This window comes from Euwallacea similis, chromosome 7 (assembly GCF_039881205.1).
Source record: "Euwallacea similis isolate ESF13 chromosome 7, ESF131.1, whole genome shotgun sequence".
Taxonomy (NCBI): domain Eukaryota; kingdom Metazoa; phylum Arthropoda; class Insecta; order Coleoptera; family Curculionidae; genus Euwallacea; species Euwallacea similis.
The window spans coordinates 5,684,795-5,707,475 of record NC_089615.1 but is presented as its reverse complement, the minus strand read 5'-3'; the positions used below and the strand labels follow the sequence as shown (position 1 = coordinate 5,707,475).

The 22,681-nt window shown below is 35.7% G+C and overlaps 1 protein-coding gene across 16 annotated transcripts in view; it reads left to right on the top strand.

Annotated features, from left to right (window-relative positions):
* Positions 1–22,681, top strand: part of RhoGAP19D (Rho GTPase activating protein at 19D) — a 161,761-nt gene that overhangs the window by 4,148 nt on the left and 134,932 nt on the right. For 13 of the 16 annotated variants that reach the window (XR_010752211.1, XM_066391957.1, XM_066391955.1 and 10 more), the window contains exon 2: positions 9,619–9,681. Coding sequence is in view for 15 of the 16 variants with exons in the window: in XM_066391957.1 (XP_066248054.1) it covers positions 9,628–9,681 (54 nt within the window). In the remaining variant the exon portion in view is untranslated. Of the gene's footprint in view, positions 1–1,639; positions 1,972–7,154; positions 7,174–9,618; positions 9,682–22,681 lie in introns of those variants that run through there. The other 3 variants (XM_066391958.1, XM_066391951.1, XM_066391953.1) reach the window with 2 other exon arrangements.

Sequence of the window (22,681 nt, the reverse complement as noted above, 5' to 3'; positions counted from 1 at the left end):
ATTAAATAAAGAATTATATTTTCGCAAAAGAAATAGGGTGAATGGAGAAAATAGAGGGCAACAGCGGATCCGAGCTCTTGGAAAATGTCCTATAGATTCTAATAATTTCTTGATCGGTCTACACCGGCTAAACCTATATGAAGATCCTCATGTAAATATTCTAATTAAATGTCTCAAAAACTGTCAGAGCTATAGGCAAAATTATAAAAAATAATTGAATTGTATAAGAAATTTGACTAAATCGTAATATGTTTGCAAAAAGACTATTGAGGAACTCTTCTCGTTATGTGGGGATCATCCTGAATAAAGTCTTTCATATACATAAACAACTGGCCATCACTTTCAAAATGCGAAGGCGGCAGAGAAGTTTCTCATCATATTTTCGGGAGTAGACTTGCCGAAATATGAGTCTGGAACAATAAAAAACTGAGGAATTACGAAACTGGTGAGTCAGTGGAAAATGGCACATACAACGGGGAATTGCTGTTTCTTAACGTTTGTGTCGCTTGTGTAAACCATGCAGATGATTAATTGGTCATTTCTCTGATGTACGTTGGCCTGAATTTTCGGTAACACTTAGAGGGAACGCATAGAAAAAATCTTTAAGTTAAATAATTCATGTGTGTGTTGTTTTCTGTTGTGACTAGGCTGCAAATCAACTGCCCACGTAAAAGACATCTATTAAGATGATAAATTAAATTTAGATTGCCAAAAGAGGATTGTTTAATGCGGAACCAACTGTAATCGTTATTAGAATAGCACGATCATGAAGAACCGGCGTAAAAGCGTCATTTTCTATTTTAGATTGTTGTTACGATGCTGAATGAGCACATGTACTTACCGTAAGAAGGTAATTTGGTATATGGAGGCTTTGATTGGGATTTAACTTAAATTGATTCAAAAGTGGGTTAATGTCTAAAGTAGTTTTTGGCAAAATTATTTAAAATCCGGAAGGGAATAATGAAAGTATTATTTGTTTATTGATAGTCTTTATTTGATAAGTCAACAGCCTTCGTATTATACTTTAAAGCAGTTTGAGATGAAAGAGGTAATTGAAAAAGAATCTTGTTCTTCTCAGAATTTTGATTGGAGAAGTATAATGATAGGCTGAAATGTACCAAAAACGGTTGAGCTTTAGCCGTTTTAAAGAAATACGGTTTTTGGCGTGCATATTTGAACAGTCGTACCTCGGACAGGGACATTTTTCGACCAAAGTTTATAGGAATTTTTTTCATGTTTCCAGTCGGGAAATTGACTCACAAACTTTAAATCTAATTATTATTATTATATACCATAAAGAGCTACTTTAGGATGTGAGATTTAGTGAATGATTTTGGTCTTATTACGAAACTTCATTTATCAGCAATTTTTATTATCTACCTTAAAATACGTTTGTAATTATCATTATTCTGGAACAAGCCGACTAAACAACAATTATCTAACAGAGTCAATGCAAGTAATTTAGGTAATTAGTCCCTCACATTATCATGACTCACCCCCTAGAGTTGTGTGTGTATATAGGCGAAATGTCAGGTGTGTGTTGTGACGAGTGAAATCCGGTTATTTCGGTCACTTCTCGAAATAATAATTATTTTTAAAATTGGCTTCCACCGGCATAATCTCCAGTCTTTTTTTCGGTTGAAAACAATGAGCCCATTTTATGTAGTTGTCATGTCGAAGCCGAGATGAAATTTTTTTATTCGAGACGAGAACACGAACAAAATCGCCCGGAACGAGGTTACCCAGTTTTTCTATCATCCGCGATGCATTCCATTCTATGCAGTCGAGTGCGGTTACATCATTCTTGGTGCATTTTTACGACATTGTGTGTGAAACGTGCGTTGATTTGCGGATAATGTTATCTAGCGCTTGCGGTTTGGGTCTTAACGTCCGGAATAGCGGCGACGGTTGTGGTGGAGAAGGGCGATAGAGCTGGCTTCCTGGCTAAGGCCTCGGATTTGGATTAAAAAAGTAAGATTTTCATTGGTTCACCTAAATTACTTAACTACCAAACAGTCGAATTTAGCCCTAGAGGTACTTTTTTTTAACGTAACATCTTGTATAGTGCCATAATGCCAGATCATGGAAAGCCAAGACAATCTACTGAATTAGATTCACTTATATTTACGATACAATTGCATAATGAAATCTTACATTGTAGTAATATTCTCCTAAGAATATACGACATTATAACATCAACAGTCATGAAACGTAAAAGAAGTTTTTCTAAACTAGTTAAAAAGTGTAAAGGATGTTGTAAATTCAAGGGAGACCATTGGGATATTGCACTTAAGGGTTTTAAAGAAGTTTTTATTGAGGCAAAGTTGGGCAATCTGATGTTCATTTAATGCAAACTAATTATCTATTTCTGAACGTTTTGAAAGCATTTCGGGACAACATGAAATTTTTAAAAGTATTTGAAGTTTTGACGTGGCGATGCGATGACGTGAGAATCATCGGCAAACGTCAAAATATAATAGATTTGTTATTAATTATAGAATAAGAAAACTGAAAAAAAAAAGGTTTAATTGTAATCTATTTATGCACTGCAATTTGGTATTAAAAGGTTAACAACAATTATTTCCTATAACGAAGTTATTTAAAAGATATTTTTTAATGAATTTGCCAAAACTATGGATGTTTAGTAGTGCACAAAAATAATACCATACTCGCATGTAAACAGTATCATCCCCTCGGGAAAGTTGCGTCATTCGCTTCGCTCGTGACGTAATCTTGGAATGATCACCGTCATTACATGCTTGTTTGATAATATACTCTGATTGAACAATATTATTCAAAAATATATTTATTATTATCCAGTTTAGGATCACTGCTGAGATCACTATAGAAATAACGCCGTTGATCTAATTCTATACTTTAAAAGAAATGTAGCAGAAGTATTCGACTGCAGATTATTATTTTTCTTTCTGAGTAAGAAACGTTTTTGAAGAACCTTCCAGTCTTTTAACTTTTCATGACTATAGAAATCAAATATCAAATACATCTTGTAGAAAATAACCGTTTCCTACTCGTATGACTTACTACACACGCCTGTGGTTGACATTCAAACCTCAAATTTTTTGAATAACTTTTCATCCTCGTTATATAATATACTATTTTGCACTAATTAAAGTTGATTACAATTTGGGTAATTTACGGGTCAAGTATTCGGATAAGTAAAATCTATTTTCTTGACTGGATATGCCAACAGAAAATAGTGACCTGCATATCCTATTTTGAAAGTCGATACGTAGAACTGCAAAACTGCTTCAGTTTTCATTGGGTAAATATTTTATAATAAAATATCTGTTTACTATCGAGTTTATTGAATAATAAACGCAGTATAGTTAATTACTGAAGGTCAAATGCATTTCTGTTTTTGCTTTTCTATTGAAGATAATTGCCGCAAATTTATTAGTTAATTAGATTAACAGTTTGATAAATTCAGTTATTAGCATACAGTGTATTTATTTGTAGTTTGTAGCCAGAAACGCAATGAAAGCCAATTTGCAAATATGCTTTGTTTGTCTATTAAATTAAAACTGATAAAAATTAATATGGAATGTAGTACGAATGCTTTGAAAATAAATCAAAACACGCTGGTCACATAACGTGATGGAAGGCATGTGAGTACACTTAGTTGGCACACTCATATTCGTGTCCTAAGTACACTCTTTACATGCCAATCATATAGGGAATTTTCATTTTTTTGCAATGATAGAAAAGTATATTGTGAACAAATATGAAAACTGTTATTTTCGGCATTAATACTTAACCTAAAACTATTCAGTGCAGGCTATTGTTTTTTTGGTGTTTTAATTCTATCAAATTTATAATTATGTCAATAATTAATTAATTATTTTCTATATTTTTTTGAGGGTTTTAAATAAATTCTATCGAGATAGTTACCACAATTCTTAATATAGAAATCAACAAGACTGAAACCAAACTTTAGTTAGCAATCCAACTACTTACAATGTAAGTATTGGCAAAAAAGTAAATTGCAGTCAACGCCATAGTATAATCATTTTATGAGCGAATTCAAGCAAATAGAATTGATGTCACGGTTTAGAATTTTTCAATAAAATAGTAGTACTAGATGACGCCTACGATTGGCGTGGGATTCTGGCATTGATGATGATGAGGAGATCTTAATTTTACGAATTATTCGGACCGGGCTTGCGAATGCCATGTATTAACTCGTAACGAAATAGCATGTAAGTGCGCTTTTATCCAGAAATATGCTTATGATAAAAATAGACTTTTAGGAACATTGAAAAGCATGTTTTTTGTGTTGTAAACTAATTTACAAAATTGATCTTAAATAATTACAAAAATGGTTGTGAATGGCATTAATGAGGTTTCCCTAAGTGTCTTTTTAGAGAATTAAATGTCTAACTGTTCCAGTAGCAATTCGAGTGATTAAGCAGTATTTATTTATTTTAAATTCCATTGCCAAGACACTGAGATCGGATTATTAATATAAAGTGGAGTAACAAAGATAAACAAATAAAGCCTTGATACAATTTATTTCGTCTTCAGCTCTAAATTGCTGATGATAAACTAAAGGACTGAAAGACAGATTTTTTATGATGTTAGAAGCAGGAGCTCTAGATATGGGTAATCGTAAATCTTCCTTGGTAGATACGTACGTTTTCCGGTTGGTGCTTGTTACAAAGAGACGTTAAATCGAGCAGAAAATATATTCCATATACATATACTTAACCGTATTTAAAACTGTGGTATTTTTTAATTGACTGATTCGCTAATCTATGAGGCTTTGTTCGTAGTTTTCCGCACAATTACATGGTTCAGCAGTAGAAGGCCATAGCGATGAACTCTACATGTTGGACAACTTTGGACTATTTTGATATCGTTTGTTACACACATATATGGTATTTTCGTAGTCCACATTTTGAAAGTTACATGAGGTCTATCAACTTGATAAAGTCGTTGGGTCTGGAAGTGCGCATCTCTTCATATAACAGTATTGATGTTCCATTTACCTTATCAAGCGTTGATCTGATTGGACTCGGGGGAGAAATCGTTAAAATGTTACCTATTTTCTAAGAGCCTTCTTAGACCGGGATTGGAGGACACCGAGTTAGAGACTGGGGAATATATTATATCAAGAGAGCTATATTTGGTGGTACATATATTTTTAGAACTCTCATTGGAGCTTGGAATTTTTGGTTGTATGTCATCTCTTAATAAGAGATATTCGATTGCACTCTTAAGGAGACACTGGGGAACCTTTGAGTCAGCCTAAAATTTCTTCCAAAAGTTTTGTTTGTGCCTCTTTCCGTCCTTCATTGCAATATGCCATTCCGTCCGTCATTACAGTGTATCATGTCTCGTTGTGTTCATGCAGACATCGAACATAGATTTGTTCAAACCGGCTAGGAAACCCTCCCAGAAAGGTACGAAAATTCTTCTGGGTGATTCATATTGCAGATTTGTACTCGAAATGAGTAATCAGCTTGCCCAGAAAGGTCCTTGAATCGTTCTGAGGCAGTTTCCTGGCTGGTTAGAACAAGCCTAATATATTTTTCGTAAAAAGTCACATTGGCTAAACGCCTGAATACGCTCTTTATAACTCATATATCGGTTGCCTCGTTCGACTCACCCATTGGAAGTTGTGAAAACAGAAACTTTATTTATTTTAGCGTGCCATCGAATGATAAGAGTGAGCAAAAATGTGTGACAAAATCATTAATAGACTTGGCTTTTTAGGATTTTATCCACGTTTTTCTGCTGTGATTAAATCGATGTGTCTCGGCGGAGTGAAGTTTCTGCGTAATGTACACATGTTTTATGACCAAGATGTATGTCCGTCCTGAAGCTACCATATTCCACGTTATGACCGAAGAACTGTTCGTAGTGTTTTCGCAGAATGTTCTCTGTCTGTTGGGTAGCGATTAACATAACACCACGATGCGTCACCATTGCTGATGTCTTCGGCGTTAGGTCCGGCTGGGTTCTTGTTTATGTGACCACGAGTCACCACGAAGATTAAAGGCCGTTTTACACTATAGCGACACTTACGCAAAGTTTAAAATTTAATACTTTGAAAAGTAATCAGGGTATTCACACTAAAGTCAGCAATGATCCGATCGACTAAATACTGATACGACAAACGACTACAAAGATAAAAATTTTCCGTTTCAGTTTTCTAGAGTGCCAGAAACCTCTTGTTGTCTTGAGTCAACGTTTGCAGGTTTGCTAAGATACTTAATCACCCAGTGAAAAAATATGTTATTATCTATGTCAGTAAACGCTCCATCTTGAAAATTAAAAACTAATTAATTAACATGTTTGTCAAATAGATGACCGTATGTTTTCGAAATGGTATTTGGGTAACGCATGAAACTCGGGAGAAACTATGGGGAACTTCAAAAATGAAAGTACCACTTGGTGGGCAATATGCAAACATGGAAAAACGAGTGTTACTGACATTAAATTTGTACATCCACGTACTTGCACTATGTGATTTGTGACTCGCTTTGATCGGTTGGTTTACTTTTCGCGGTGTACTCATGTCAGTATCTCATTTTCCAATACTTTCTTCGAATTTTTTATGGCCCTATAGTGCGTCGTTCTCAGCAACTTCCGCTGGCTAATCATACTTTCTTTGGCGTTAGAACTTTGAGTAGAGATATCTTCTCGACTCACGTGTTTTGCAAAAAATATGTAGTTTTTTAGATACTTCATAATCTTAAACTACAACCGCTTATCCTGTGTACATCTAAAACTGATTCCATCACAACTTGATCTTCACTCCGAAAAAAAAAATGAAAAAAAAACAATCCAAACTCATTTACAAGCTCGTTTTACAAGTGAAATTAAGTGTCTCGATAAGTGGCATCATTGACTGATATTAAGTACGTGTTCCGTTTGATTTACTTAATTTAGGCTCCAACCATAAACAAACATGCCAAGAAAAATTCTGTTGTTTGTATTGTAAGCGATAGTTAACTTGTCTGTGGGTTTATGTTTGAATTAATTTCGGCCGGCTGCGCCAGCGGAAACAATTGCCCCTCGTTGTCAGTTCGATCAGTTTTAGATCAGAATAGGGCGGAGGATTGGGCGCGCTTCGGGTGTACCGGGCCCCAAAACAAAAAGTGACAGTGAAAGTGTTTTATGTGACAGGTGGCTGTGCTGCACTTCTTGCAGGTATATGATCATATTTTGCAAATGTGAACTGTGGATATATGAAGCTGAAAATCGCATTGAACCAATTCGGACTAAGCAAGTATTATAGTAACAATAGTAGTCATAGTAATGCACATTAAGAGAAATTTTATCGCTATAAAATTTCTCTCAATCTCTACGAGTCAAATAAATTAGTAGATTCTCACACAAAATAAGTAGTATTTGGTTCATCAAATTCTCCTCCTAACATAACTGATCTGTTGAAAATGAATTTTTTCGTCCCAAATCGCATTCGTGTATATTTCCCTAAAATTTATCATAAGCAAGAAAATCTTACATTTTTGGTTTTGGACGGTAAGAGGAAAAACTCGTAAGTTACCAAGTTTTCCATAATGTTTATTCATCTTCAAAGAGCTAATATTTTTTTAACCTGAAAGCAGTATACAAATATAAAATTTAAAGACAATTTTCAATGCACTGGCCATATTACATATGAATATTCCTTAATAGGATTTTTAAGCCATTTGAGTTTTGGTACTTTAGCAAACTCAGCCAGGAGATTTAAATTGGTCTAATATTTGATCTTTCGAGTCTCGTGTCTTCATTTAATAGGTCAACGAACACTTAAATTGTTCTATAGTAGAACATTCATTAATTATCATTTAGCATTAAATTGGCATTTAGAGCTGCTGATGTGAACCAATTTGCGAAATGATCACTAATGGGATTCTCACTAGTCTAAAGATTGAGAACTTATTTTATTATCGAGTTTATGATATTTTCTCCTGTTAGTGGTTCGCCACCTGCTGCGGTTGCCGTGCTCAGATTTCATGGAATACTCACTAAAACTAAATGAACTAATTTAAGTATACCTCTGCTCTATTCGAAGCTGAACAGTCTAATTCGTTCCATCTTCACATGTTCGATATATACGCTTATAGATGACCAAAACAGACAACACACGTTTTAATTTCACATAATTGACGCTGTTACCGTGCATTAGGTGGACGTGCACTTAATTAGCTATTACGTTTCACTAGCCATTCCTTGCTGTTTTCGTTCGGTAACGGTAAAAATAGTAATTACTTAAGTATTTCGGTGCATGCCAGTTGTTTAGATCAAATTCCCGTAGTCGATCTAGTAGCCACTCAACTGAGACTTAATTCCCGAATATTAATCTTAATTTAAAAACTCGCAAACAACAAGAGAATTCTTTGTGGAACGTATTAATTGGATTTAGCACGAAGATTTATATCGTTTCATATATGGTTTTCGAAGAGATGGCGCTAAATATTGACACAGTGTGGTCTTAGAGAAGATGGCGCCACAGTCGTTCACTTCAGTGCCATCTCTGTTTCGAAACCTACATTTTGAACTTTCTCCAGTTTCTCTGTATCTCTTTTAACGTAATTTGAACTCTCGTCTCAATAACAATAATTAATCCGTTGCAAATCTTCCGTTTGCCTATATTAGCTCTTTGTACGTCTACCTACGTGTGTAGTAAGTAGCATTAAAATACATGCATTAAGAGCTTAATGACGCGGATATGAAAGCAAAGCAGTGAGAATAGAAATTGATATCTAATGCTAATGTGCATATAAACCCATTGTAAATTGATGCTTGTTTTCTATCGGCGATAATAATTTCTTTTCGCGGTGAATAAGATTTTTCCTGATTCTTTAGATTGCAATCGTGAAATTGGAATTGATAATTTGCCCTACGTGTGTATAGAAAACAGACAGTCATGTCTCTTTAATGCCAAGTTACTTTTTTATTTGTGTTGCTTCCCGCTTAAAACTAAAATCATAAATTCTAGTGAAAGATAATTATTGTTGTTTGAATCGAAAATAGGTGCAGCTTTGCGTACGCTAAATATGAAGTTACGTCATAACCCGAGAATACATGTTTTCGCATTCCAAGAATTCAAGAGAGAATTCCGGCAAAAACGCCTATCATAACACGCTTTAGCTGAAGTACAAGTTTACTGGACAAAAAGGATTGATTACCCCCAAATGTATTATTGGAAATTTCTATTTTCGTCCTATGCATTTCACGACAGTTCAAGGCTTCGCTTCATAGATTTTATTCGTCACTTGGAGGGTTTATTTTATTAAAGCCTATGCAGTGTGTAATTTACTTTAGTGATAATGAATTCTGAAAATTGATCAGTCAGCAGAATTATAATTCCACTGCTACTATATTTCTGGTTTTATCCAATCATTAACAAATTTTAAATAGTTTTTAGCGTGGTTTGGAAAGTTTGTTTCATAGCAATTCAGAGACGTAGATAATTTATTTTAGTGATACATTTCCTAGCAATAATCAAGGATTGCAATTTTATCCTTCCTCATGGCTACGCCTCTGGATTTATCCAATAAAGGAAATCATAATAAGTACGAATTTTTGTAACGCTATGAACCTTCTGTTTGCCGCTAAACCTTTTCTACATTTTTGTTTTCGTTTCAGAAATCACCAATGGAAGAAAATGACGACCCATCATCGGACGTTCCAAACGCCCACAAATCTCAGGTAAACTTCGTTAACATTCTCATTTCATTAGACGCTATGAGGCAATAGAGACAGTGGCGACTAAACTGAAACTGAGCATTAAATTGCGTTGTTAATCGTATTCAGTTTGCCATGACTTGGAAGATAAGGAAACATAATTGCGTAGGCGCAACTCTGAAAATTAACATTGACCAAGGAACAAGTGGTTATACATATTGTACGAAACTCAAGTCCAATGTCACACCCACTGTGTCTGAAAATCAAAACAGAATCTATTTCGGTTTATTACCTGATGCAAACTAGTGAAAGTTACAAAGTTTTAGCCATGGACCCAATTTAAAAGAATGTGGGAGTCGATTCTTTAAAAGGAGCTAAAGGCAACTGCTCCCGAAAATTCACACCTCAGTGCCGTAAAAGAAGCCCAAAATAAATCTATTTTTGGTTGGGTGAAAGTTTGCTTTTGATAGCAAGTTACGACGTGTTGATGCATTGGTCATGAACTTGTTAGTGTTTTTCGGAACTATCGTTTGAATGCTGATAAATGGCAGATATCAAGCTCATTTGCATGCCCGTTTGTGATTTACGATCGGCCCACGGCGTAAAGCAAGACGGGAGCGCCACGAGCATTTTTCGAATGTGTGCAAATTTAACGGTGGTGCCCATTATGATTTTTACGCCACGCCGGCAGATGGGTTCCTACCATTTATCATCGCGTCCGAATTGTACCGTTACGACGTCGAGTTAAAGGTACCACGGTCAGCGGAAGAAGAAAAAGAGAAAGGCTTTTGCGTATGGAAATGAGTGTTTTGATGCGTCTTCACCTTGGTCTACACACCAACGAGGAATATTTATTCACGCAAAAACTTTTACTCTGATTTGTGCAAACAACCACCCACCGTACAGGGCAAGTTTTTGAGCAAAGCAATAACACAAAAACCTCTTTATAATGTGACATCATTACATTGCAGGAGAGGAAAAGTTGCATTGATTGAGATCACTTTGAATTGCTTCGCTAAATAAGCTGAGAACAAAATTTAATGTTTCCAAAATTTTAATTTTTTTCGAATATTTTCGAAAGTTATTGAAATTTTTCAAATTTTGAAACGGTATATTCTTGAACGCCAAATTTCCCAACATTCCCTTAATTTAGTCGATTTTTTATCTTTTATGGTTACCAAAATCCGCATGGTTGATCACGAGAAACAGACACCCTGTATAGATATACGGAGTGTGCAGGTATCGAAATATGTACTTCTAATTTGACAACGCAAATCATGTTTTTAGTTTCATTCGCGAAGGCCGTAAAATTGAATAAACAGTGATAATAACCACGCGTTTCTTAAGTGTTTTTGTGGGAATCCCACTGCCAAAATCTGCACAGAGCTTTCTCAGTGGAAGCGAGGTGTCAGACGTGTTTTGTTAACATTGTTCCAACAATGGAAAAATAAACAAAAATAAAAAGAACAGAGAGTAAGGCGGAATACCCAAATGTTGTTTTAATGGTTCGCCAAGTTCGACATGCAAACGGAGAATCGGCACTTGATTACAAGATAATTTAGTGTCGAAGCAATGGGCATTGTTCTGACTTTCTCGAGGAAGTTTAATGTTTCGCGATCTGCGAAAACTTTCTACCTAATTTCGGCTACATAAAAGAAAGCATATCTGAAATTGAGAATAAAAAACAAAGGGGAATAATGCGAGAGTAAATTTTTTTAAAGGGTCAGAGAAAGTTGCTGAGTATCATGCCCCAGTGATTCAAGTTGCCAAATTTGAAATGCCTACAACGGGAACAGTTCCATAGGGACCGAATCTTATTTTCAAAAAAGGACAATAAGAACCAAATAAACAAACGGCAGCCATCGAATCATTTTCCACTTTATGATCTGAATTTTTATTTGTTTGTCGTCGACTATCTCGTTATCTGGTTCCTGGTCGCGCTTTCTCGCCTCGTATCACCCACACGTGTGCCTGACCAGGTACAATACAATCTGTCCCGGCTTGCAAGACGCGATCTTCTTCGTCTGCGCTCATTAGAATGACTGGTTGCCTACGCCCACGTGATAACGTTCGGTTGTTATATTACATGAAAGCGCATGCGAAACGGTATCAGTTCAAAACAATCGAAACAAAAGTACTCTATGCTCTTTTGTTCATAGTGTCTAATTTAATCAACACCTACCCCGTTAGAGACCATCGACTCTTGATAATAGCCCTTTGATTATATTGTGAGAGGTCAAGAGTAACTTGCAAATGTGACACTGTGACAACTTGACATTCAGCAGAAAACTTTCGTCGACGGTTGACCTCTTAGGGTTGTAGTTTGTGAAAACACAAAGATTACTCTGACGAAAGTCAATAGCAGTATTCTCAATATAAAAGTTCATATCAATAATTTTCATTTTTTAAATAACAGTCTGAGGATTTATGCCTTTTCGAGACTTATATTTTCTAAGTATGGCAACACCTTTCGGCACATCCTGACGGTCTGAGGAACCTGGTAGCCTCAAACAAGAATATTGATGTCAATATCCGCGAAGGTTCTTGGAGTCAGAATGCGATTCTCTTTGAAATTTTACATTTGTATATAAACCACGGTGGAAAGTTTCCTTATTGCCTCTAAATTCTAACCAACCTGGACGCTGCGCGTCTGGATAAACAAGCAAATCTCTCGACAGTAACGAAACACTTTCCACGTCGGTATATAATATATTATTGTCGTGATTTAGCAGACAGACATATCTAGAGTATTATCTAGACGTAAGAAGATAAAACTACAATCTCTATTGGAAAGAAATTTTGACTGAGCAAAACCTTACCTAAATATCCCGGTCAGACGTCGAAGTAAATCTCATGTGGAACGCTTTATTATTTACGGCCGAGGAATAAAGTGCCCGTTCTTTCTCTTTTGTCAAAACGGTGCGTGGCATCCATTACAAACAGGCCAAGCCATTGTCCCAGCTATTTTTACATACAATGGCGAAATGGCACAAGCCATAAATCTCGCTCCGAAAGTACTGTTTAACGTGGTGTTGCATGGATGCAGAAAAATACCAGATATTTCGCGGTTTAGCTCTAATTAATGTTTGCCCAACAGCGCTAATACTCAGTTTTCGGCACATAATTCGACCAGGTAACGAGGCTAATTTGGCAGGGCATTAAGAACACAATCAATCCCGTGTGTCAATAAACATCAAGGTGAGGCTGAATATTTATTAGCTGCTTTAGTCTAAACATGCCGTTTTTTATGTAATGTTTACGATTAATCTTCTATCTGATAGTAGTAGTAATAGTAAGACATTTCCTTGAAATTCTGAGTCAGATGTATGCATGCGTAAGGCATGCTCACTTTCATGGTCAAGATACTTACATATATTAAGCACATGTGTGATTGTTTCACATTATATATTTATCTGATCGTTACAAATAAGGTTTTCTTCGTAGATTTTTAGGATTTTTGTAGACTTTTAGAAAAATAATATTCTTTGAATATTCATATGACAGCTCTCCATGGAAGGTTCCCACAGCGCGTGATTGTTTCGGGCCGAGCGAGTCTGTCCTGTCAGACCGGGATCGATACATTTCAAAGGAGGGTTTTGATTCATGCCAACACACCACTTTCTACGTATTTAATTTAACGCGCGTAGATATCTTCTATTTCGCACTTCACACTTTTTAAATTATCCACCCTATATTTTACAATTACTATGATTAATTGAACCATACTTTTGATAAACCAGAAAATTATGTTTGTGTGTTACGAATGCCAGTTATTTTATCTCAAATGCCAAATGCAATTAAACCGCACTCGTTTGCAATTTCCTAACCCCAATAAATATTCATGTTGATCTGACCTTTGCCTGTCATATCTTTCCAGATTATTTAAATTAATTTCTGAATAAAAATTTTAATAAATAAAAGCTTTTCGGTCTTCGATAACACGTTGAGGATGTGTACTCGCTCTGAGTGCCCGGCCAATCCCAAAACGAGTTTTTCACATTTTACGAAACGTCCCGTCATAACAGCAATCAGCCCGCACCATAACGAGCGTTGTCAAATAAATCCGTTGGGCAAAGAGTGGTACCTCTATACCCGGTTCTGCACCGTATTAGTAGCCCGTCGAGTGAATTAAGTCCCGCATAAACCCCATTATTTCTCGTCACGTGACAATTACGAGTTAGTTGACAGCAGTCCGTTACCCTTTGCTATAAAACAGCCTGCGTTACGGTCGCCCATTCGGTTGTAATGCTTATTTTACGATGGAATTGTTAATAATAACTACTGTTACGTTGTTTTTGTGCCATATTGAAAATGCTTCTGAAAAGTTAGAGTAACTGTGAATTATACGCCTCTATTCTCCCATATTACTTTCACTCTGATAATAAAAGCTCAATCAATAACGTGTAATTGGGCGAGAAACTTACTTACGATCAGGAGGTCGGTCGGGAATCACACGTGTGGTTGGAACACGGGCCTGTTTGTACTATTTTAAACGTTAATGCCTGGGGCACGTGGGAACACGGCCGACATTGAGCAATAGGACCATAAAACGGACACACCATGAGCGTCGAAGACCTTTGGACTCTCAATGTGGAAAAAATGTACTTATGTATTTTTAAATATTTCATTAAAAATACAGTAGTGCACCATCTCGTTGACACCTTGTTCTATCGTGAGGAATATCTGGATCATCTGCGTTAGGAAAAAAAATTAAAAAACGGCTATTGCAAGCATTATATATGAAACTTGAGAAACGTAGATGAAATATAGTTTTCTGTTATTAAGAATTATGGTGATAGGCATATTTACATTTTAGAATTCGGACGTTTTAGATGTTGTGCCAAGGTCAAGAAATTTCAAACAAAGAGATCGTGAACATTTATACTATCTGTATATTAAAGTCTTGAAAATTTAGTGAGCATACCGGACGAATAGGAACATGAGCTCATGTCCGGAATGGATCTAACTGGTCGGTTGAGGACATTGATCCAGTTTCTGCACGTTTCTACCGTTTGTCATCCTGTCAATAGTTGATACAATAGATACAATCGGGGGAAACATTGCCGCCTGACTATATCTTTTCTTGTGTCCACTGAGTCGGTCGAGTTTTAGCCGACATAATAGCAACATCGGGCGAGGTTTTATCAAAGAAATCGTCGAAACAACTTCTGATGTGGAGGAGATATATTTATGTTTTGAAATTTGCCGATTATAATCAGTCGACTGTGTAAAGAAAAAGATACATTGGGCTGACAGTGTTTTTACCGATTGTTTCCAAGTCTATACGTAGCTTTAGGAATCACTCCAAACCGAATAATGAATAACCGTCATAAATGTTGACATCGTTCGGTAGAGTCAACTGTTGACATTTTTGTGAATAACATGCTACTTTTCAAATACTTTAAAATGGGAGTTGACGTTACTTTTTTTTGTTCCAAACTTCAAATAGTTGCACAATAGTTGTACAATGTTTACCTCTGCCGAAAGGTGCCATTACCACATCCCGCATGTATGTTGGCAAGAAAAGTTCACAAAACTGTGATTTATTGTAAAGATTCATTAGAAAATGTCTTTAGGAAATCCGATCTAACCTTAAACGTAAATAGAAATTACCTTTCTAGTTCTATTGAGTCTTTCTTTTACCTTACATCTACATCGTCAGCACAGGGGAGTTGGGTTTCAAAGTGGATGACACGGTAAAACGTATATGAGAAGTCGGGTTTATGCAGATAAAAGGGTAAGTGAGTCGATCGTCTGGCCGGTACGTGGGAACACAACACATCCATGCTAACGGTGTCGTGGGCGCAACGGCCATAAGTCGAGAAGGACCAGCGAGTCTTTCGAGAGAATCTAAAAAAATTGTCCGTTCGGGCTCGGAGGACCAGCTCGAGAAAAACCGAAGTTCCTCAGCCTATAGCTTTACAACAAAGAAGACAAATATCGATAATCGCACTCGCATAGTTGCACCTCCTTCCATTTAGCTTTGAGCTAGCACGTACTTGCCTAAGACAAAGACAATCACCTTTTTCTACGTAAGATAGAAATGTCACGCACCAAAGAAAAAATCGGAGAAAAACGTGATATATCCGAAGGTTCTCATTTCGTAAGACCTATAATTACTTCAAGCTAGATTAAACGCTTCTAGGGTCTATTTTTCCCCTATAATTATATCGGTACACAATGTTTTTGTTTGTTTTCTACATGTTTTGGATTCGTCATGCACGTTATTGTGTTTAGAGGAAACAACATTCATATCTAGCAATTACTGTTTTTGTTTCAAATCCAACAAATCGGCGCACACACCTCGAAAGAGTTCTTATGCAATGATGACAAGTGCAATTTTAGAAGCTGAGTCCAACTGCAGCGTAAAATGCGTTTTCTCCTTGACGACCATATTGGGGCGGAAAGTGAATTATTACCGTTGAATCATCCCGAGGGGACATACACACAACAGGGCTTTTATGTATTTTCCCCTGATTTCATTCTAATATATTGTTCATACAAAGTTTACCCTGCGAAAGCAGATTATCTGTGTGAATCGAAATAAATGTGACACATTCGGCAGATTGTTTATAAACAGCAGCGGTCTTGAAAAGTGATTAATGTCCGAGATATCTAAAGTATGTGTTTGAGTGGCTAATCAGAGGCAATAAACGTCTTGTAGAATGTGGAATGTGTAATATATGCCTGTTTTGGGAGATGTTGAAGCCCAGAATTGTGCTGAAATACAAGTTTTCATGAACTATTAGCTGATGCCACGCGATAGCAATTATCTATTATTTTTACTTTTTGTATTAACAAAATGAATTATGACACTTTGCTTCTTCCTTCACTATGTAAATAGAATTTGTTAGTCGTTAACCAACTCTTCTTCCGAAAGATTCTCTATAGACAAATTTGACCGTAAATTTAATGGTATTTCGTTGGTTTAGGGAGTAATACAAAATTGAATTTCTCGTTGGATCGACGTTTCGCATTAATTTAAAAACTTCCTCAGGACTATCGACACAAAATGCAGAACAACCATCAAATATGATGTAAAGGGGCAACCATTAAAAAACCACAAAAGTGAAATCTATATTAAAAGCATTCTATGGGTTGAGCACACTTACTCTACGAGGACTTCCTTATGTATAATCTACCGGTGACAATTCGGTGAGCATCAGTATCCCAGAAGTCATTTATGTTTTTTTATTAAGAGAAGAACTCATGTATCATAAACTTAATATAATAATAATTTAAATATGTCAGTTTATAGAATTTAAGGCGGTAACATTTGGATGTTTATTTGTATTAAAATGATCATTTATTAACTGATCAGGAATGCGTAAGAAATTACCTTTCAATACCCCTTTAGATAATGTTTATTTTGATGACTTAATCATGAAGATTCTGAAGAGCCATGCTAACATAGGTTTAATCAATTTAATTCAAAATTGAAATTTATTATTGAACAAAAGATTAGTAACAGAATTCCGTATTTAAGTGTATTTATTAAGAACTGAAAATCAAAGGATTTTGACAAGCTGATGTGAGAAATATATCCTCTGATAGACTATTAAACAATCATTTTCTCCCATCCGTTTATACAGGGTGTTTCCTAAGTGTTAAGCAAAAATTTAGAGGACTATACTCTGGGTAATTTTAAGAATTTTTTGGTCTTTGACGATTTTAGGAAAAATGCTTTGTTCCTTAGATACAAGGCCATAAATGTTTATTGACTAAATTTTTTCTTTTTTATTAAAATAGTCAAAATAAGCGTAGCAAAATAGTGTGAATCTCGAAAACAACACTAGTACACACGTTAAACGTCATTTAATTTGAATACGTTTCCAAATGTGTCACATTTCATTTTTTTTTTAATCATGAATGTCTATACAAACGCTGAGATGACTGATATGTATTTCATGTATGAACTTGCCTATGGAAATACCCTGTATAACAACACTACATCTTTCTCTATTATGCTAGCGCTGAAAGAATAAAATAATAAAGTACAGTTCAGAACAATTTGTAGAAGAAAACGTGAACAAATTCAAACAAAAATTCGTTGAAATTGATTTTCTGAATCTTTTTTGCATTTTTCTTTTATTTATCAACTCCTAAATTACAGTTCTTCTAATAAAATCGGATTTTAGGCGTCGGAATTTGCTTTGAGGTTGTGTTCATTTAGTCAAGTTCAATCAATCAATAAGACGAAATATTTACCTTCTGAAACACTTTAAAGCTCTCATTAAAAATTTGCTACAAACAGTTGACAGATTGGCGTGAATAGCATTGAAACATATTTTTTCAACGCATAATTTAAATAGTAAAAAGCGCGATTAAACCACTCTCACTGACGATGACTACAAATTAATATCTTAACTACTTCTCTGGTAATAGTAAATTAATAAATAAGTGGTTGGAAGCGGCCACTTTCGCACGACACTTTCTAAATTTGCCATCGCGTCCATAAAACATACCAGTAAGTAATCTTATATAAACAATCACTAAGTATTAAATTACCTGCTTGATTAATTAATGTTTATCACCTAGGTGTCAACGCAATTCCTGCTGCACTTAAGCAAACAGAATTATAAACTCTTCGAAGATTGCATATCGTTTAACCTGTGCTAGATAGGGTGTTCCATAGTAAACTGCAGAGATCGGTACCTCGGAAAATTAATGCTTTTGGAATTTAGTGTTTTATTTCATTTTTTACGTTTTTATTTATGCAACGTAAGTATTTTTAAAACGTGATCCAAAATATAATGCTGTTTAAGTACTCAACCAAATCAATTCTTAAAACGTCCCTTAAAACCCGCCTATTATTCGTCCCTTCTAACAGACATTTCGTAACTGCTCGAATTCTCAGCAGGGGATTACGAAGGTTTTATTTATGGTCTCGAGGGCCATTTCATCGCACATAGTTTAGTCCTTCGAGGGCAGACGGCTTGGCGCCTTAGTTGGCGCCCTAACAGTATAAAAGCTACTGGCGAATAATAGCTTTTTGTCATGTCTTATTCAATGAACTTCTAACCCTCTATAAAAACGACTGAAAGGGGCCGTTATGTGTGTCTTTGGTATATTAATGACGTATTTTGATTTCCTATTTTATCTATAAATGCATATTCTTTCTATTATGATTATTCAGGCATATGCACATTTCTTCGATAACTCCCGTTTACACATCATAACTGAATTAATCTGAAGAATTCCTAAGCAATTAGAATTCTAGCTACTACATATTTGGCTTTGGCTTATGAATAACGTAGCCCCTGACAGTTCTCGTACTTCTGGTGTTGTTTTCGATTACGTATAGCTGAAGTGAATAAAAATTTATCGATTCGATTTCATTGATCCAAAATTGCTATCTAAAATAATTGATGATTAATGGTGTACGATGAAGGATTATCTCTAGAGAAGAGCAGAAGAGAAGATTTTAAATAATCAGTGTGAAGGGTAGATGAATACATAAAGCAAGACCATGTGAAATTTAGACTTCAAATAAGGGAAATTATTGTATTAACTAGTATTTTCCGGTGTGTTTTATTTGCTTGAAACATTATTTCCTTTAGGAAAAGTAATTAGAAATTGGTCTTAGTTCAGAAGTTGGCGTGAGTAGACTGAAAAAGCAGCACCTTATTTACTATAAACGGGAAAACAAATAAGATATAATTAACAATAAAATAAAGCTTTTTTTATTCTTTCTCCAGGTAGTAAACACAACGTCCAATCAACAGACATCAGAGAGAGCATTAGTGTTGTTGACAAGAAACGGGCGCAATTTAAAATCGAAAGAAAAAACAAGGTGGTAGAAATTAAGAACATAATCTCACGATTAAAATCGCTTAATTAAAAGTAACTGTTCCTTAATTGCCATTTCACGACGTGCATCGCGTCGAGGTGTTACTACGAGATAAGTTTAAAATGGTAATTGCCCACTTTTATCCGTCAGATAAACGTCGGAGCCTCAAACACAAAAATAAATAATTTAGTCACGGTTTAATTACTCTTTGGACTTAGAACGGAATCGCTCGAAACAATTTTCATAATGATAATCATGGAAAAAGGAGAGTCGACACATTGAAAGTGAACACTTACCGAGTTCGATCACGTCCAAAAGATAAAGCTAATACCCCTTTGTGACCCATACTGTAACCCTTTGAGATCGTGTTTCACATACAAAACCGTAGATTACCGATCGCATTCAGAGTCATCGTTATAATGTGGCTAATTCGTTCCGCTCTGGTGCCGGTGAATTATTCAATTACTTGCTGCAAATACGGCATCGTAAACTCGATGGAGATGTTGACTTTTGATCCCAGAACTGACATAATGTACCAGAAATATTAAGCAGCTGAAGATATTATCTCGTTATGGGTGGGAAAAATGCATTAAAAACCCGGGTTACTACCGACTTTCTATCTATCATCTATATCCTCTATCTTCCCTCAATTTTCCCTGTCAAATATGGAGAAATCTAGGGAGTTATAAATCCCTGGTTTCCTTATTTATTTCTTCTATAATGTATGTACAGGGTAACGCCTTTTCGATGGATTTATAGGGTCTATTCAAAACGGTAGTAGATAGATGAAATCTGATTGCACATTCTCGGGTCCGATTTCCAACTGAAATTGATGGAATTTCTTCGTTTTGGATGTACAGGCAGTTTTTGAAGACTCTAAGAAGTCATTCATTAGACAGAACATATTACTCGTTTGACTAGGGGCAATTTCCAGAGCATTCTCTTTCTAATTCATTGCTGCAAACAGCTTCATGGCTTAGATCTCGGCCGGAATGATGAAATAATCGAATGTCACCTCTCAGTTTTTCTCATATTTTTTTAACATGAAAATTGAACCAATCTGGAAGGGTTGTCTAAGAATCTTTTTAGTAGCTTTAAATTTTTCACTAGATACATTTCATCCAGAATTATCTTGAAACAAGCTATTTACGTATCGAAACTAAACAACAGAATTTCCGCAATATTTTGTATTGCTATATTGCTATTTATATAATAAATATTTTCAGTTATATCTCACAGTTATGCTCGATATTCCGGACTTATTTCACCCGCCTTTATTTAACTTTCCTTCATTATAATAGCCTGAAGTGCACACACCACCTTATTGCCACACCTGTAGGGTGCACGTATGTATACCTTTAAATAGACAGTCTACGTTATTAACAGTACGCCAGAGGACACCGAATTAGCACACGGGAGGGAAACAGGGCGCACCCTGTCCCGCAACGCCCAGAAACGACAAGTTTTGCCTTGACCTTTGCCTGCTGTTAGTTTTAATGAATCTAGCGAAATGGTGTTGTAATCTTAAAAAAAAAAATGAAATCTTGCCTGGAAAATTAGGTTTTTCCGTTCACGTTTTATTGACTTTCCTTTAAGCAATAACGGCAACAAGGTCGGGCTGGATTTATGTCCTTTGGGTCGTAAAACGTCGTGACCTATCAAATATCAGGCGGTAACCTTCGGGATGGGGTGACATGAGACCTTCGTGAAGCGGGTTTGTATGTGACAGACGCGCCCTTTATGCTTGGGACCGACTTTGCTCACTTAACCTAAATTTTTGCTATTAACAGCATAGTCGCGAATTGTCTTAAATGGATTTACTAATGAACTCCTGACACACAGAGAGCATTGGCACCGTTGTTATTCCAGTAAGCAAGGTAATTTGCCAATGCATTTGAACTATGACCCCGATTTCCGTGTAATACCAGTACCACGTTTGCGTTCACATCTGGAGTATACGTGTCTAATTGTTTTCATTCGTGTGCCAAATATGGAGGATGGAATTTTGTTGGTACCTATTGTCTTAGTCCACTCATTTACATGATAGTTGACACTTTGCTATTACTACGGAGTGGAATTTCTACGTGGAAAAAGCCCCTATATGATACGAAGTCCTGTTGTTCATTAAGATTTCCGTCTCAGATTACTTGTACAATTTGATTCTCATCACAAATTTTCTAATCTCACGTATTCATCGTATGCGGCACTAAATTTTAACATTTGAAGTTTCCTTGATTGTGATAGAATCTAGAAAATTCTGTTGGTGTGGGTGCACCGAAAAACACTTCGAGATTACTTAACTGACGCATTTTTCCTAAAATTCGTGTTCTTGGCTTGTAATTTTTGGAAGAAAATTGGTATAATTTTGGCATCTTGCCGTCACATTTGTCAGTCGTTTACTTGAGATCCAACTGGTCATTTAACTTACTTGACAGCTTAAGTCGTTAAGGATATGGTCGTTAAGGATATCGGGCACTTACTTTTCGTGGAAATGTTGAAATCTAAGACGTGCGGTGGCCACTAATTCATACTATTAGGATAAATCTGATTTAATTGTGTGACCCGTCAAACCTCATTATTTCCATTCATATTTATTTCCATGCTTCCATTAAAACTTACTGTATTAAGAAAAACATTCTAGTTAAGCGTAGTTCTAAAATTGGTCCTAAAGAGAAGGTTAAAAATGCATTACAGATTGCCTTTGTTACCGATAGCCACTTCACGTTCACCATCATATCAAGAAAATTATAACATACTGACTAAACATTAGAGGCATGATTTTTACTTCTCGATTTTTAGCTGCGATACAAAACTATCTAAGTATTTAAGGTACAATCCAGACAAAAAGTGAAATTATGATATTAAAAGTTTCCTTTTTTCGTAGAAGAGATATTTCTGAGAGAGATTTATTAAACAGAAATGTAGGCAATAGTTTCATAAAAGAAATTATGTTTTATTATTCTTTATCCCTTAACCATCACCCGGGGTACCTTTAGGGGTATTTGTCATAAGAACGCTAGTGTATAGCGTCATACACTTGCCTAAAATAATGAATGATCTATACGGTGTCCCAACATGGACTTTCAATATGTGGGCACTTCTTGAAAATTACTAGACACGATGTTGGTTAAATGAAGTCAAAATTTTTCCTTTTCGAAACGAGTGTTTTCATAAATTATATTCGAAACTCCAAAAGATAACGCGTCTTCAATCATAACATCAACGGTGATGTTT